The sequence below is a fragment of the Scleropages formosus genome, chromosome 14 (assembly GCF_900964775.1).
Source record: "Scleropages formosus chromosome 14, fSclFor1.1, whole genome shotgun sequence".
In the NCBI taxonomy this organism is placed as follows: domain Eukaryota; kingdom Metazoa; phylum Chordata; class Actinopteri; order Osteoglossiformes; family Osteoglossidae; genus Scleropages; species Scleropages formosus.
Genome location: NC_041819.1, coordinates 19,257,207 through 19,272,404, shown reverse-complemented (window position 1 = coordinate 19,272,404; position 15,198 = coordinate 19,257,207). Strand labels below are relative to the sequence as shown.

Sequence of the window (15,198 nt, the reverse complement as noted above, 5' to 3'; positions counted from 1 at the left end):
ATATATATATATATATATATATATATATGTATTTACATTTACACACAGCCTGTGATGGACTAGCATCCAGTCCTGGGTATACGACCCTGATCGTGACAAGTGATTCATGGAAATGGAGGTCAAGAGGTAAATGTATGTGTGTGTGTACAAATATTTATATGTGTGTAATATTCTTCAGGATTGCTTATGAGAAAGATCAATTTCAATTCAAAATAATTTAAAATAAATTTGAAAGTTTGAAAATTTGAAAGTTTTGAACCCTTTAGAATTTTCTGTGTTTCAGCATAAATATGAGGTAAAACATGATCAGGTTTTTACAAAAGTCCTAAAACTGGATAAAGAGAACAAATGAGACAAAAACATTAAACTGCTCTAATGAAGAAAATGGTCCAATGATACATATCTGTGTGTGGCAAAAGTATGTGAACCTTTAGGATTAGTTCATCTGAAGGGGAATTTAGAGTCAGCTGTTTAAATCAGTGGAATGCTGTGAGTGGGGGATGCCTTGCCTTATTTGAAGAACAGAAATCTGGGGCTTACCTGTCAAAGTCTGATATTCACAACACAGGTTTGTGGAAGTGTGTCATGGCTTCTACAAATGAGATTTCTGAGGACCTCAAAAAAAGAGTTGTTGATGCTCACCAGGCAAGAAAAGGTTACAAAACTGAGGAACTAAAGGCTTCACTTGCATTGGCTAATGTCAGTGTTCATGAGTCCACCATCAGCACAACACTGAACAACAATTGTGTTCATGGCAGGGTTGCAAGGAGAACGCCACTGCTCTCAAAAAAGAACATTGCAGTTTGCTAAAGACTATGTGGAAAGGCAAGAACTGCATTCCAGCATAAGAAACTTCTGTGAAACATGGTGGTGGCAGTATCATGCTTTGGGCCTGCTTTGCTGCCCCTGGACCAGGACAGTTTGCCATTATTGATGGAACAATGAATTCTGAATTATATCAGCAAATTCGTTAGGAAAATTTCAGGGTATCCGTCCGTGACCTGAAATTTAAGAGAAAGTGGTTGATACAGCAAGACAATGACCCTAAACTCACAGGTCGCTCTACCAAAGAATCGTTAAAACAGAAGAAAGTTAATGTTTTGGAATGTCTGAGTCAAAGTCCTGACCTTAATCCTATACAAATGCTTTGGAAGGACCTGAAGCGGGCAGTTCATGCAAGGAAATCCACCAACATCCCTGAGCTGAAGGTATTCTATAAGGAGGAATGGGCTGAAATTCCTCCAAGCTGATGTGCAGTACTGATCAACAGTTACTGGAAACATTTAGTTGCAGTTATTGCTGCACAAGAGGGTCACACCAGTTTTTGAAAGCAAAGGTTCATACTTTTTGCTGCACACATATGTGACATTGGATCATCTTGCTCAGTAAATAAACAAGTATAATGTTTTTTAATTGAGGTTTTCTTTATCTAGTTTTAGGACTTGTGTGAAAATCTGATCATGTTTTAGGTCATACTTATGCAGAAAAAGAGAAAGTTCTAAAGGGTTCATAAACTTTGAAGCACCACTGTAATAATATTAAACTAAAGTTAATAATGTGGAATATTTTTACCCTCATCCCATAGGTTCAAGTCCCAAGAGTGCTGGTTTTCGTGAGAAACAGACCAAAAATGTCCAGTAAAATATCCACCTGTTTGCATGGTTAAAACTTTTAAAATCATTTTGTGATACCTAAGCAATAAAGGTAGGGGATATGGTGGCACAACGGGTTTGAGCAGCACCTCGCTATTTGGCGGGTATGGGGTTCAAACCGTGCTTGGGGTGTGCAGTGGCTCTATGTTTCTCCCTGTGTGTGCCTCTCCCAACATACAGAAGATGGCACTGGTAACCCCCCTCTGTTCCTCCCTTGGCATGAAAACCCCACAGGTGGTTGCAATGGGTCAGGTTTGACTTGATGGCATCATCAACAATAAAGCTGTATAAAAATATCTGTACTGCATATTTCAATAACAATGGACAGGGTCTGATATTGCTATCTGGTTATATATAGTTACATATTTTTAGTGTTTTTTCGTGCAGTTACAATGTATTTTATTTTGCAGAAATAAAGTAAAATGATACAGGTTATATAAATTATATATACTTTGAAAATGTCAAACATTATTGTATTATATATATTTTATATATAGTAATATTTATGTACATTGGATTGGTGTTATAAGTTGAAACGCATTACTTGTGGAATTTGAAACAAGAGGGTTTCATACCTGTTTAACATGACATTTACAGTAAAACATATGCCATAAATAGACACTTTTCAGTTTTGAAATCTGGAACCAATTCAGTTTTTAGCACGGTTCAGTGTGTCTTAACTGATCCTCAAGTGCTGGAGCTATGACTAAAAGGGTTGTCCTGTTCCCCATAAAACTGACAACTGAGGCTTAAAAGACTCAAAGTGGAGTAGTCAAAGTGCTTTCATGCTCCATGAAAAACATCTAAGACCAAATATTCCTGCAACTGGAACACATTTTGTTTTATTCTACTGTTACTTTGTAGGCTATGCTGCTGTTATTATTGTTGACTATGCACAGCATTTAGGGTTGTATATATAAAATACATAACTCATCTGATCTAAACACTTAAGTTAAAATCCAGATCATGGATAGCATTACTTTTCCTCAGCGATGCAGACTAGTAGAGCAGCTTTTGTGGTCTGGGATGAGATTCTGATGTTTTACACTGCCCTTAGTGGAATTTCCATGTGGCGCTTTTGGTAAATATTTGTACATTTGTTTGGAAAATGTCCGACAAAAAAAAAAAGACTTTAGCTGGACAAAAACCACTCTTTGAGATTAAAGGGCAGTTTTAGCCAGAGCTACATTTAGAATGGCAAACTAAATTAAACATAAATGGACATTTTTACAACAGAAATGTCTTTAGCCATCCTACAGTTTCAAAAATAAGATGAGTTGTGGTGATTTATTGTTTTTTTTTTTTTTATGTATTACAAGCTATTATAAGCTACATCAGATTCAAGAATAAAATTCTGAATTACAGTTTGGGCAGCGGCTAGTTTGATGGTTAGAGTTGCTGTGTCGTGTTTCAATGACACAGGTTTGAATCTCAATTGCTGTTTCAGTCCCAATGAAAAATGCAGTTTTCTTTTGTCTAGCTATATAAATGGGTGTGTTGCTTTGGAGAAAAGCTAAAAGAAGTAAATAATCTATACATTTAAATCATATGCATTTGTGGAAACATTTTCTATTAGGCTTTGGAAGCAAAGTAAGAAAAGAGTGACTATGGAAGTTATGTTTTTCATGATTCATTTATGACATCCAAAGCTGGACTGAAGAAGTGCTACACACCTTGCATCACTACGTTTATTTTGCAACCTTCCTCATGTTTCCAGTCATACGCTTTATTGGCAGGAGCCAGAAAACCTTTTTTTTTTTTTAAAAAAAAAAGAAGTCCTTTCTCAGCAGATGAAGTGTAAGCTGTGGCAAGAGTGAGTTGCACACCAACAGAAAACGGAAACTGATTGCAGCGTTCCTGCCAAGGCTCCCTGGCTGCCACTTTGAAGAAGTCGGCCGTTCCTCGAGTCTTACAGGCCCTCGCCATGATCTTGGTTTGATTTGTGAGGGCCTCCCTCCAATGGCTTTTTGTGCATTTAATTCTCCTTCACCCTGTTGCACAGTTTTTGGTGACCTTCATTTTTAAGTGACCTGCAAATGGAAATAAATGATTAGCCAGTCAGCAAATCCTAAATAAAACAACAATTTTAAAAACTACTTAGACAATTAGACTCATTAAAAAAACAAAAACTTTTATGTATTTGCCCAGTCTTGGCTGATCCTTCGTTACATTTGCTCAATATCTTCAAATAAGCTGCATATTAAAACATTTTTTGAGCCTGCAGTGCTGATTTCTGAGACTGTTGCAATATATGTTCACACCAGTTTAAAATGCACTGCTGGCTCTATTAAATCATTTAAGCCATTATACCTTTTGGGCAGGGTTTCCAGCTGCCTGCTGACAATCCGTAAACAACTGAATGTGTTTCATACGGACTACATCTTACACAAATTATGATGGAATTTATGTCAACGAACTTCAGTCTAATGAACTTCAATCGGATTTATGTAGGCTTGTTATAGTATGTTGGATACATTGAATCCTCCACATTAGTTCTATGCAAATTTTACCTCTAATATGTACCATTGATCCAGTAAGAGGTTATTTTCTTTTACATGGGTCACACAAGTAAAACAACAGGCAAAATTTCAATTTAAGACAAAAAAGAAAACCAGTCTGACACACTAATACTAAAATATTTAAAAGATGCAAAACAAGTGACAGGACTGATGTCACCATCTGACTCAGAATTACAGTATACTAGAAAATATGTGTATACACTGCCCAAACTTTAAACTAAGCTGGAAATTTTGTTACTTTACTGCATCAGTTTACTTTTACCAAATTGTCAAACATGTTTGTGATGTTCACGTCATACTAGAGCAGACACACAATCTGAAACCGCTTGTCCCATACAGGGTCACGGAGAACCGGAGCCTAACCCGGCAACACAGGGCAAAAGGCTGGAGGGGGAGGGAACACACCCAGGACAAGATGCCAGTCCATCGTAAGGCACCCCAAGCAAGACTCAAACCCCAGACCCACTGGCAAGCAGGACCCAGTCCAACCCACTGCGTCATCATACCTCCAGGTCATACTAGAGCATTAAACAGCAAAACTCACACATTTAAGCATGTGACTTTCAAGCATGTTTTAAGCAATAAATAACTCTCATTGAGAAAAGATTTTAATGCGGGAGGTACTTCTTGATAAATACCAAGGTTTTTATATGAATAAATTATGAGGAAATTTAAAATTAAGCAGTTGTTTCCCAGTTTTCAGAAATTGTCCATTGTGGCTTGATAGTGACATTTCTTGAGGTTTTTCAACAAGGATAGCAGTTAAACTGCAGGATCCGCCCTTATCTCACAACACACTACACAGCTCCTAGTCCAGGCCATGGTGATATCCAGCCTAAAGTACTGCAAGTCTCTCCTGTCTTGCCTTCCAGCCTCTGCCATCAGACTGCTCCAGCTGATACAGAACCCCGTTGTACGAGTCGTGTTTGACGGGCCAAAGCATTCTTATGTGTCCTCGCTCCTCATCTCTCTGCACTGGCTTCGTATAGCTTCAAACTGATCAAATTCAACATTCTGGTTATGGCCTACAAAACCATCAATGGATCTTCTATCTTCTATCTACAAGACTTGATCACTGGCTATATCCCAAGCAGACTGCTGCGCTCCTCCACTTCTGCCCGCTTGGTGGTCACATGTACAAGAGGTCCAAAATCAAAAGCACAAAGGTTTTTGGTTCTGGCTACAATGTGGTGGAAGGACCTTCCCCTCTCATTCAGAACTGCTGAATCTCTCTCAGCATTCAAGTAGGGTGTCAAAACTCTGTTCTTTCACACTTACTTGTCCCCTGATCCCCTATATACAGTACTCATAAAGGTGTACTATCTGTTTTTTTTGTGCAATGTCTACAACTGCTTGTCCCAAAGGGGGGTCAGGGCAAGCCAGAGCCTACATAGGGCATCGGGTCAAAGGGGGAGGGGACACACCCTTGGCAGGACACCAGTCCACCAAGGCATCCCAAGCAGGACTCGAACCCCAGACCCCACCACACAGCAGGCACAGGCCAAACCCAGCACACCCCATGCAAATGTCTAGTAATGCTTCAAAGAAGCCAGAGATACCGTGGTATGACACAAACTGTACTCTAGAATCACGCGTCTGCATCCGGATCCCTCCTCTGTAAATGTAATGAACTCTTCGCATTTATTATTCTGAGATGTACTTGCTTTGGAGGAAAAGTGTCTGCGAAATGAGTACATGTAAACGTAAATACAATACACCCTCCAAGGTCAATTAAGGTCACGATAAGGCATCCAGGTTTCATTGGAAGCTAAGACGGTCAAAAATTAAATTAAAATATAAAATTGAAGTACAATATATAAATATACGGTATAAAATTAGGTTTAGATTAGATGGGCGAATGGCAGGTTTGTATGGGTTTCGGAGAAGATGATGGAGCAAAGCAGCAGGACTGCCAACAGCTCAGAGTAAAGCGCGCGCTGCTTCTCGCCGCCGATAGATAGAGCACATCAGTGAACACAGTATTTAACAGTACAGTATTATTATTATGGGGCAATGAGTGGAATTTGCTCCTTCCTTCTCGTCGGAATTGGAAGCGGCTGTTTGCGCTCCGCCCACCGCGGACACGACACGACAGACACGACACGACACGACACGTAACGCACACGGACAAGTTTGCGAAACACTTTCGGTTTCGGTCGTTTCGAGTCGAACGTCGCACATTTCCTACGGATGTATAAAACGCAGAAAAAACCCAAAATAGAAAAAAAAATAAAAGCGGAGCGGCTGATGATCTATAGGTACGGGTTTCGAGGAGCGTAGGACCGGAAGAGGTTCCATAGTGTAGTGGTTATCACGTCTGCTTTACACGCAGAAGGTCCTGGGTTCGAGCCCCAGTGGAACCAAGTGTTTTCTCACCCCTTTTACTCTGCATGTCTGATAAATCAAAACGCAGGCTTCCAGCCACAGAAACGTGCAGGAACCGATGCGATAAACGAAGGATGTGGGAAGTGCGGCTAATTTCAGGGCAGTGAGGATGTAGGACTTTTGGAAAAAAAAAAAAAAGAAAAAGACAGATCAGGCAGAAGTGCTGTGATCTCCTGCAGGACGTGATTCATTTAATCACATCCTTTCATTTAGCCAAAAACACTCCAAACTTCTTGAAGCAGTTCATATTCCAGACCTGAGCAACAAGCTTTCTTGCATAAACAAAGGTCATATATGAAGAGATTTCACCTAATGCAATGGGGTGTTTTGGGTAGGGCATAATGCAAGAAAAATTACATCACAGAGGCATCATGAAGATTGAGATTGATAGAAAAGATGGTGTTTCACAGTTTTTCCCAAATTCAAAAGCCTTTGAACCCTCATCAGGATTTTGCCCTTGGACTTTGCTCCTACTTCTTGAAGGTCAAAGGTCAAGAAGGGATGTGGACATGTGGCTGAACCTGGAACTCCAGAGGGTCTCAAACCAACAATCATTGAGCACCAAGTTATTTCAAATCACCGTCTTACATTAGACACAAGGGAAGGAGGAAAATATCTTGGGAGTGGCAATAAAAACTAACTACATGCTTATTTCAAAGCCACAGAGAAGTTTAGCATTTAAAACCTTGGTCAAGAGCTAGAGCTACACTGGAAAGACAGACAATTAAAGGGATTTATCGGTGTTAAATAACTCTGCAGAAAGGAACAAAGTGCTAACGCATTTGCGTTTATTTTTATTCTGTACAAAAGGAAAAGCCCATGTCTTTAGCCCAGTCAAAATTGGATTCTGTTCTTACCTGCTACTGCTGTACACGTTAAGGAATCAGGATGAGAAACATTCCACGATGGAAGGAAAAAAGAAACAGAAGCACTTCATATTCAGTATTTTACTTTTTTTTGTTGTTTTTAATAAAGACCTTTATGACTATAAGACATTACTTAAGATTTTCAGTTTTGGTGTTAGACAAATGTGCGGTGACTATTTTGTTCTTTTTATTGCTCTTCTTCTTGGGTTACGAAGGTTTCTGGCGTTGTTTTCCCCAGCTTTTCTCCTGCCTTTACGTGGCCCCTGCCCCTCGGCACCAGCTGAGGCCAGCACTATGTCGGGTGCCTTCTTCCCGCGGGTCTGTGCCTTGCTCTTGTCAAGGCTATCCCGGGTGATGGGTTCTATGATGGACCCCAGCTGGGTAACGACCTTCGGGGCAGTGAGCTTCTGCACGGTGCGCTGGGTGTTCCACGTGTGCCCCGTGGGGGTGCGTATGGAGCACTCGAACTGCTCTGGCTTCTCGAAGGAGAACGGCAGCTGGCTCACCTGTGGCGCAAATCAAGTTTAAAAAGTGGTAAGTGAAGAAAAGGAGCCGCCCGTACCACAGCGGTTCACGTAAGTGAGGGACCCAGGTTCGAAAATTCCCTCCTGCTGCAGCAATCCCAAGCAAGGTACTTACCCTGCTGTTATTCACACTTACATTTATTCATTTAGCAGACGCTTTTGTCCAAAGCGACGTACATCTCAGCAAAAGTACAATTTATGCATTAGATTAAGAGAAGGAGACATAGCCGCAGACAAGAAAGTCTCAAGCAAATCTAGTTCGTTACCTACCACTTGCTGCACGGAGGTTCATCGTTCGAGTAGGTGCATAAAACACAGGACAGACAAATCCTGACACCCTCCTACCATTTTTTAAAAATTTTTTTTTTTTTTTTAATATTCTAAGATGCACAAATAAGCAAGTACAATACCGGTGTAGTGGCTGAATAAAGGTTGTATTGAGGATTCTCATAAAGCTACGATGTGTGAACAATTACGCCGTAAATGAGCTGGAGAGATCTTGGGCAAAGTGGATCCGGAAAAAGTGAGTTTCCAGACCCTTCTTGAATATAGACAGAGCTGCCGCAGTTCTGAGTGACAGGGGAAGGTCAGAACTGTTATACAGTACATGGGTAAATAACTAAGTATCTTACTGTACAAACCTAATACCGTTACTGGCTTCGGAGAAAAGCATCAGCCGAGTGAATAAATATAAAACTCCACGTGCACAGAACCCACCTGGTGCATAGCGACGGAGGACTCCCTCGCATCGGAGATGATGACATTGGGAAGATTCCGGTCCTTCCTCGGCGGGGGAGGGGCAACCTTTATCCGAAACCTGAGGGGACAGAGAAAACGATCATAAAAAAAAACTGAAACTGATAAAGTTTAACTCAGAAATGAAACATATTTCACATAAAAAAGGAGTCTCAGCCTATTTGGAGTAGGTAAAAATCGCAAACGGATGTGAAATCTAATAAGAACATTTGTAGTGGAAATACTTTTTTGCTCACCTTCTGCGTTTGTAGCGTGAAGGTTTGAGGCCAACTCCTCCCCATTCTCCCCAGCCAGGTAAAGTGAGGTCTACCACCTTGGGCTTCCCTGCCTCGACCCGTTTCTTCTTGTCCTTCAGGAAGTCAGCAACCACATCGTCTCCAGCAAAGGCCTCCTGAACGAGCATCCTTTGATCCCCTTCACCCTAAAAAAAAAAAAATAAATAAATAAAAAAACCCTCAATGATTAGAAGAGAAGCACGGCAAGAACCTCTACAAAAATGCCATAACGTTTCCTTCATCTCCACGTAGACCAACAAAACTACGGAAGAAGCCGCCTCTCTCCGCTACCTCTTCCTCGCCTATTGCCGTGGGGGCCAGCGGGACACTGATGACCTTCGCATCTCTGGTCAAGACATCATTGAGATCGAGGATTTTCTTCTTTTTTCTTTTGTCAGTCCTCTCATTCTTAGTTTCTTCAGCTGTGGTTGGGATTTTCTCTTTAACTTCCGCAACATCCTCAGCATGTTCCCTTACGAGGCCTTGACCGAGAAGCTCGTCCACGTCCTCCAGGCTCCTGACTCGCGACAGACCTTCGTCAAGCAATGCCGGCTCCTCCGCGTCCGATTCTTTGGCGTCTTGCCCCGTCCCCTTATTTACTGTGCTCTCGTGCCCGTTTGCCAGAAGTTTCTGAAAGAGGCTCTTGAACTCGGAGACCACCTCTCCCTCGTGCTCATCCTCAGAGCTTACACACACAGGCTCCTCTTTCTTCTCACCCTCAGTTTCTTCTGTTTATATGGGGGGAAAAAAGACAAAGTAGTAAGAAATTAAGAAAAAATCCCAGTAAGGCAAACCACTGCTGATTCATATAAAAATTACCAATTTGCTTATAGACACAAAGTGCAATTGTCCACTTACACCTATTTCACTATTTAAATATTTGTTCAAAGCAATAGTGAACACAACAGCATGATATGATCTCGAACGCAAATATTCCACCATTCAATCACAATATGTAGCAAGTAAGGCACATTCTTCTATGAAAATGACCATCCAGACACAATTATGAGCATGTTTTAAAAATATGCAGGTAATCATATCTGTTACTTTTATAACAAGTACAATCTCTACCTGAACATCTGCATGTACTCAAAAAAAAAAAAAAAAAAAAATTAATATACTGGGATTTCAATTTTCAAGAACAAATGGGACCAGAAGTCTGTAACTGGGCGGTACAGTGGCTGTCTCTCAGCACCTGGGAGGTGGGTTCGATCCCCTGTTCAGTCTGTGTGCAGTTTGCATGTTCTCCCCATGTCTGCGTGGGTTTCCTCTGGGTGCTCTGGTTTCCTCCCACACTCCAAAGACATGCTGTTCAGGTTCCCCCAGAGTGTGTGAGTGACAGAGAATGTTCCACTGATGTATGGATGAGTGACCCAGTGTAAGTAGTGCATCTAGCAGTGTAAGTCACTGCAGTGAATAAGGTGTGTGGTCTGATAACACTACACAGAGTTCATTGGAAGTTGCTTTGGAGAAAAGCATCTGCTAAATAAATACACGCAACTGTGAAAAAATAAACCTATACTGGATTTTTAAAATCTATATAACTCCACTGCATTTTTGCCACTGCTTGTCTAGTGCAGGATTATCCCACAGGTACAGAGTACAAGGCAGGGTAAACCCTGCACAGATTACGTTCTTCTTATTCAATAATTGGGGGAGGAATACAAAAATCAAGTCTATGTTAAAAAGTCATCTCCACAACCTCTGGTTAAATGCTTATTGTTGACGGATTCCCCTCATCAGCCGGTCCAATATTCTTTAGCATCTGGCCATTTTCAGTTTTATTATCCACATTATAACAACTGTCACTAAAAACTGAATAAGAGAGATGCACCACAACCGATTGGCCATAGAAGTCTTGTGTATAACTATAATAAATAAAAAAATACACACACACACACACACACACATTAGCAACATTAAAACTAATTTAAAAGGACTAAAAATTGAAATATATCGCCCCTGCTAACTCTGATTCATTGCCAACTGTTGACTGATTTATCCTATAAACATGCGCAACGTTCATCTTCTTATTGGGCCTCGAAAATAAATTTTAGCTTTCACACACTACAGCTGTGCCTCGACGAACACACTTCTCTTCTTGTATTGGACACATCCACATGGGTCCCCTGTCACCACAGTAGAATGCCCAGGAGGGGTGGGCAGCCACTGGTAATTGGACCCCCAGAGAATCTTTTTTTATCCCTTTGTTTGCAGATTTCTTTGTCTTCTTTTCCTCTGTGACCAGATGACTTACTCTCCTATTTAGTGTATCTGTTTTAATTATAATAATGTTTAATTATAATTATGGGTAATTTACAGCAACTTTGCTCAGCAAATTTAAGACGAGCGCTACATAAGAACACGAGACATTAGCTGTAAACGCTGTGGAAAGTGAGGTGATCAATGCAGTCCCATTCTCTGACTTTCTTTGGGGGAATTTCGTTGCCTGGACGCAGAAACGGAGGTGACGTTTTCAACGTAACAAACAAATCTTTGAAAGCAGACAAACGAAAAAAAAAAAAAAATCAAAGAAAAATAAACTTAATGTTTGTATCTTGGAAAATTCACAACTTGAACGCACAAATCTGTAACGCGAGGACTGAACGTACTGTACCAGTTCACGGTCATCGGCTCTTGAAAAGACAAACATCTGTTATTGACCTCACCTTTGTCCACCTGAAATGGAGGAGCTAAAGCGTCATCATCTGGACGGCGCGATTTCCGCTTCTCGTCGAATTCTCGCAAGAGCACGTCCTCCTCGTTTTCCTCTTCCTCGTCACCCTCGGGCTCTCGTTCCTCCTCGTTCTGGGTGTTTTCCACAGCACTCTCCTTATCGTCACCACCGCAGTCCTTCTCCGCGGGCTCCGCACTCAGCTTTCCCATCATCCAGGGGTTGGCTGGGTCTGCCGCGGCCTGAGCGTCGTTGGCGAAGTCCGGCACAACCTCCGTCTCCTCTGGCTCCTGCTCTTCCTCGCTCTCTGGCGGCAACGCCAGCTTCTGCGTCAGCTCCTTGTTCATCTCCAGCTGCTGCTGCATAGCTTTACGGGCCTGAGGGAAAGGGACAAGAGAACATCTGCAGCAGGCATCGACACTGTATAATTTACTGGCGGCAATATAGCAATAACGGGACAGCCGGTAGCGTAGCGCTTAGAGCAGCTGCCTTTGGACCCAAAGGTCGCAGGTTCAATTCCCACCTCCAGCTGTAGCACCTTTGAGCAAGGTATTAACCCTAAAATTACTGAGCTAAATGAATACATGTAAATCCCGGAGCTTCTTACTTCATCGTCATATTTCGCCATGATAGCCTTGGACTTGGCCCACTTGCCACTGTTCTGGTGCTTCAGAGACATCCTTTCCTGTGGAGGAAGAAGACAGTTGTACTCCCATTATTGCACATGGTCTGTCCACAGAGACACTGACCTGCAATTTTGAAGTTTTTTTTAAAAAAAAAAAAAAAAAAAAAAACAAAAAAAAAAAGCGCTCACCTCCATTCTTGCGAGCTCCATCTTCTTCAGTTCCTCCAGAGCAGCAGCTGGGTCTTTATTGCGCATCTCCTCAAACTCTTTCAGAAGCTCTTTCCGCTTTCCTTTCTTTAGCACCTTATGATACCTGTGAGGTAAAGATGTGATGGGTAAATGTGGCGACAAGAAGCAAATTACGCTGCAGAAGCAATATAACGGGCGATGGGCTCCAAAAATTTAGGGATGTGTTACGAGTCTGTTGCGTCACACGCACATAGTTTAATGTAAACGTACCAGCGTTTTGTGACGGACAATTACGTGACCGTTTTCGTAAATTAGTCCCGGTTGATGTATTCGATTACTACAAAGGCGAATAACGACCTCAACAAAAAAAAAAAAAAAAAGAGAAAGTAACGCCAAGAAGCTGATTTGTAGGAAAGTTGTGCTACTTGTTCCATGCGAAAAATCGACAACTTGAAAAGTTCACTGAACGAGAAGAAATCGTGAATCCATTAAACATATGAAAAAGAGGGGGCAGAACTGGGGTCCAACCTCTATCTGCTTTATGCACGACACCTACAGTGAAATGCGGTTCTCAAAAGCTATAGACACGTAAAAATCATGCAACCTACTTTTGTTACCCGAGACACTGATTGTGACAGTAAAGGCTGCAGTTGGCCTTTCAACTAGTTCAACTTTTGCTGAAAAATCAGGACCCCCCCCCCCCCGATGTCCAGGGTCACAGCCAACCTACTGGGAACACGTCAATCTAGCCAAAAAACACACCGCAATAACGTACACAACATATAAACTCAGGGCCTAGAACGTGCGGCGGTTCCAACGTGCATCTCACTTCTTGCTTTTTATCTTCCGCTCGCGCTTCGCTTTAGCTTCGTAGTAGGACTGGAGCGCTCTGATCTTCTGCAGCTCGGCGCGACGGATCTTGGCCTGCGAGGGAACAACGGGACCGTGGAAGGCGACCGCCGCCAGAGCGAAACGCCGCTGCATTTTTACACACGGCACCAGAAAATGTGTGGTCCTACCTCTTCGAGGCTCATGGCTTTCAGGGATGCCTCCTCCATGGGTGTCAGGAGGGGGTCGTTGATCGGTTGCATGTTCTTATGCAGAAGGCTGAAGACCTCCATTTCCAAAGGGGTTCGTGGCTGCAGCACAAAGACGCTCCACATTTGCTCACAGAGAATTCAATACTTTCTACATCACTTCACATCTTGCAAAAAAAAGACGTTCTACCTTCCATCCCACAACCACGTGCTCCACGGGTTTTGGCCCAGAAGGCTCCTGATTCAAAGGGAAAACCAGCTGTTCTGCCCTCTGGTTTTGCTTCACTATACTCTCCCACTGGGAAACATCCTTGGACGTCTTTTCAAAGGCCACTTTCCTCTGGATCTAACGGACGGGAAAGAGCGATCAGCCGGGGTCGATAATGACCTACGACAGGTGACGTGTCACAATAATTTTCATCCTAGCCAGATCTCTCCCACCTTCTCGGTCTCCTGCCGGCTGAGGGGCAGCTCCAGCGTGTCCTTGCAGCTCTCCAGGTTCTGCAGCTGTTTCTTGGTGCTCTTGACAGCGCTGGGAGTCTGGTCCATGGCGCCCAGCAGGTCAGACAAACTAATCTTCTCTCCAGCCCCTGAAAAGGTGTATTATTTAGAGCTCCTCCTAAATCCGTTCGCCAACGAGAACCCGCGACGGCACGGTTACCTTCGGCGCTGACGGCGAACTCAGACACCTGCACGCTCGCTTCCGACCGTTCGGCCAGCTTTCTCCTGGAAGAAAGACGACAAGCTGCAGCGCCGACTCGTTGCGGTTTCAGCATCGTTCACCGTCACTTTACATTAATTCGTTTATTCGACGCTTTTCTCCAAAGCGACTTACAATGTCACCTACCTACTGAATTACCGACCCATTTACACAGCCAGGTAACTTTACTGGAGCAATTTAAGGTAAGTACCTTGCTCAAGGGTACTACAGCTGGAGATGGGGATTGAACCTATGACCTTTCAGTCCAAAGGCAGCAGCTCTAACCACTATGCTACCAGCTGCTTCAGCACTTTATTTTTCAGGCTCGATGATCCAAACCTTTTCTTTCCACCCAGGGCGCTAATGGCCTCCAGCAGCTTGCGGTGCTTCCTCTCGTCATCGCTTCCACCCTGAAAGTTTGTGTTAAAACCGTACAGATCAGTGACAACACACACACACACGGCGAGCATGTCTACTACAGAGACTTTTCCCGTTTCCCAACTGCGTGTGATGTTCCTCAGGAGTGAAATGTAACGTAAGACGCACCTCATCCTCCTCGCTGGCACTGATGACAGCATCATCATCATCCCCCTCCAGAAGTTCATCTTCACCGTCATCATACGTCATCACTTGGGTGCTGTTCTTGGCAGCTTTGCTACGGCGCCAAAAATATAAATAAACAGGCTTAAAAATTCTTCAACGCAGTTGTCAGTTGAGTTTCATTCATTTTTGGAGTGAAAAATCAACTTAAGCGGAAATGTTACGTCAGACTACTGAACACAATCATTGAATGCGGCAGTAACTTAGGCTTTCTCGTCCAGCGCAAGTCATTTCTAAAGTAATTCCGTAAAACGAAAACTAAAAAGGAACAACGTATGTATAGCTTATAGCCCCATAACAGAACAAACCTTGAGCTTTCAGAGCGAACCCTGCTCGCCTTTGCTTTCCTCTTTGCCATGTTGATCCTGGGGTTCCCACGTGCGGTGTCACTGCCGT

The 15,198-nt window shown here is 42.7% G+C and overlaps 1 protein-coding gene and 1 non-coding gene across 3 annotated transcripts; one reads left to right on the top strand and one right to left on the bottom strand.

Annotated features, from left to right (window-relative positions):
- Nucleotides 1-6,461: 6,461 nt before the first annotated feature.
- Nucleotides 6,462-6,534, top strand: trnav-uac (transfer RNA valine (anticodon UAC)). The gene has a single exon. It is a non-coding gene; the product is annotated as a tRNA-Val (tRNA).
- Nucleotides 6,535-7,507: 973 nt separating this feature from the next.
- Nucleotides 7,508-15,198, bottom strand: LOC108930999 (U3 small nucleolar RNA-associated protein 14 homolog A). Of its 2 annotated transcripts, none has more exons than XM_018746539.2 (15): nucleotides 15,111-15,198; nucleotides 14,749-14,866; nucleotides 14,542-14,612; nucleotides 14,164-14,228; nucleotides 13,944-14,092; nucleotides 13,693-13,848; nucleotides 13,485-13,604; nucleotides 13,295-13,389; nucleotides 12,466-12,589; nucleotides 12,259-12,336; nucleotides 11,647-12,028; nucleotides 9,269-9,705; nucleotides 8,939-9,123; nucleotides 8,664-8,763; nucleotides 7,508-7,928 (listed from the first exon to the last, which is right to left on the bottom strand). In XM_018746539.2, exons 1-15 carry the CDS (start codon nucleotides 15,158-15,160, stop codon nucleotides 7,596-7,598), a joined length of 2,463 nt encoding a protein of 820 aa, XP_018602055.2. In that variant the 5' UTR covers nucleotides 15,161-15,198; the 3' UTR covers nucleotides 7,508-7,595. The 2 variants fall into 2 exon arrangements, with proteins under 2 accessions (XP_018602055.2, XP_018602056.2); XM_018746540.2 differs by having other exon boundaries at nucleotides 14,749-14,857.

Coding starts and splice junctions, on each gene's coding strand:
- LOC108930999 (XM_018746539.2), bottom strand. CDS start 15,160: ATGGCAAAGAGGAAAGCAAAGGCGAGCAGGGTTCGCTCTGAAAGCTCA. Junction 13,390..13,484: donor AAGCCATGAGCCTCGAAGAG/GTAGGACCACAC, acceptor GTTCCCTCGCAG/GCCAAGATCCGTCGCGCCGA. Junction 12,029..12,258: donor TGGCGAAATATGACGATGAA/GTAAGAAGCTCC, acceptor CCTTTCCCTCAG/GCCCGTAAAGCTATGCAGCA.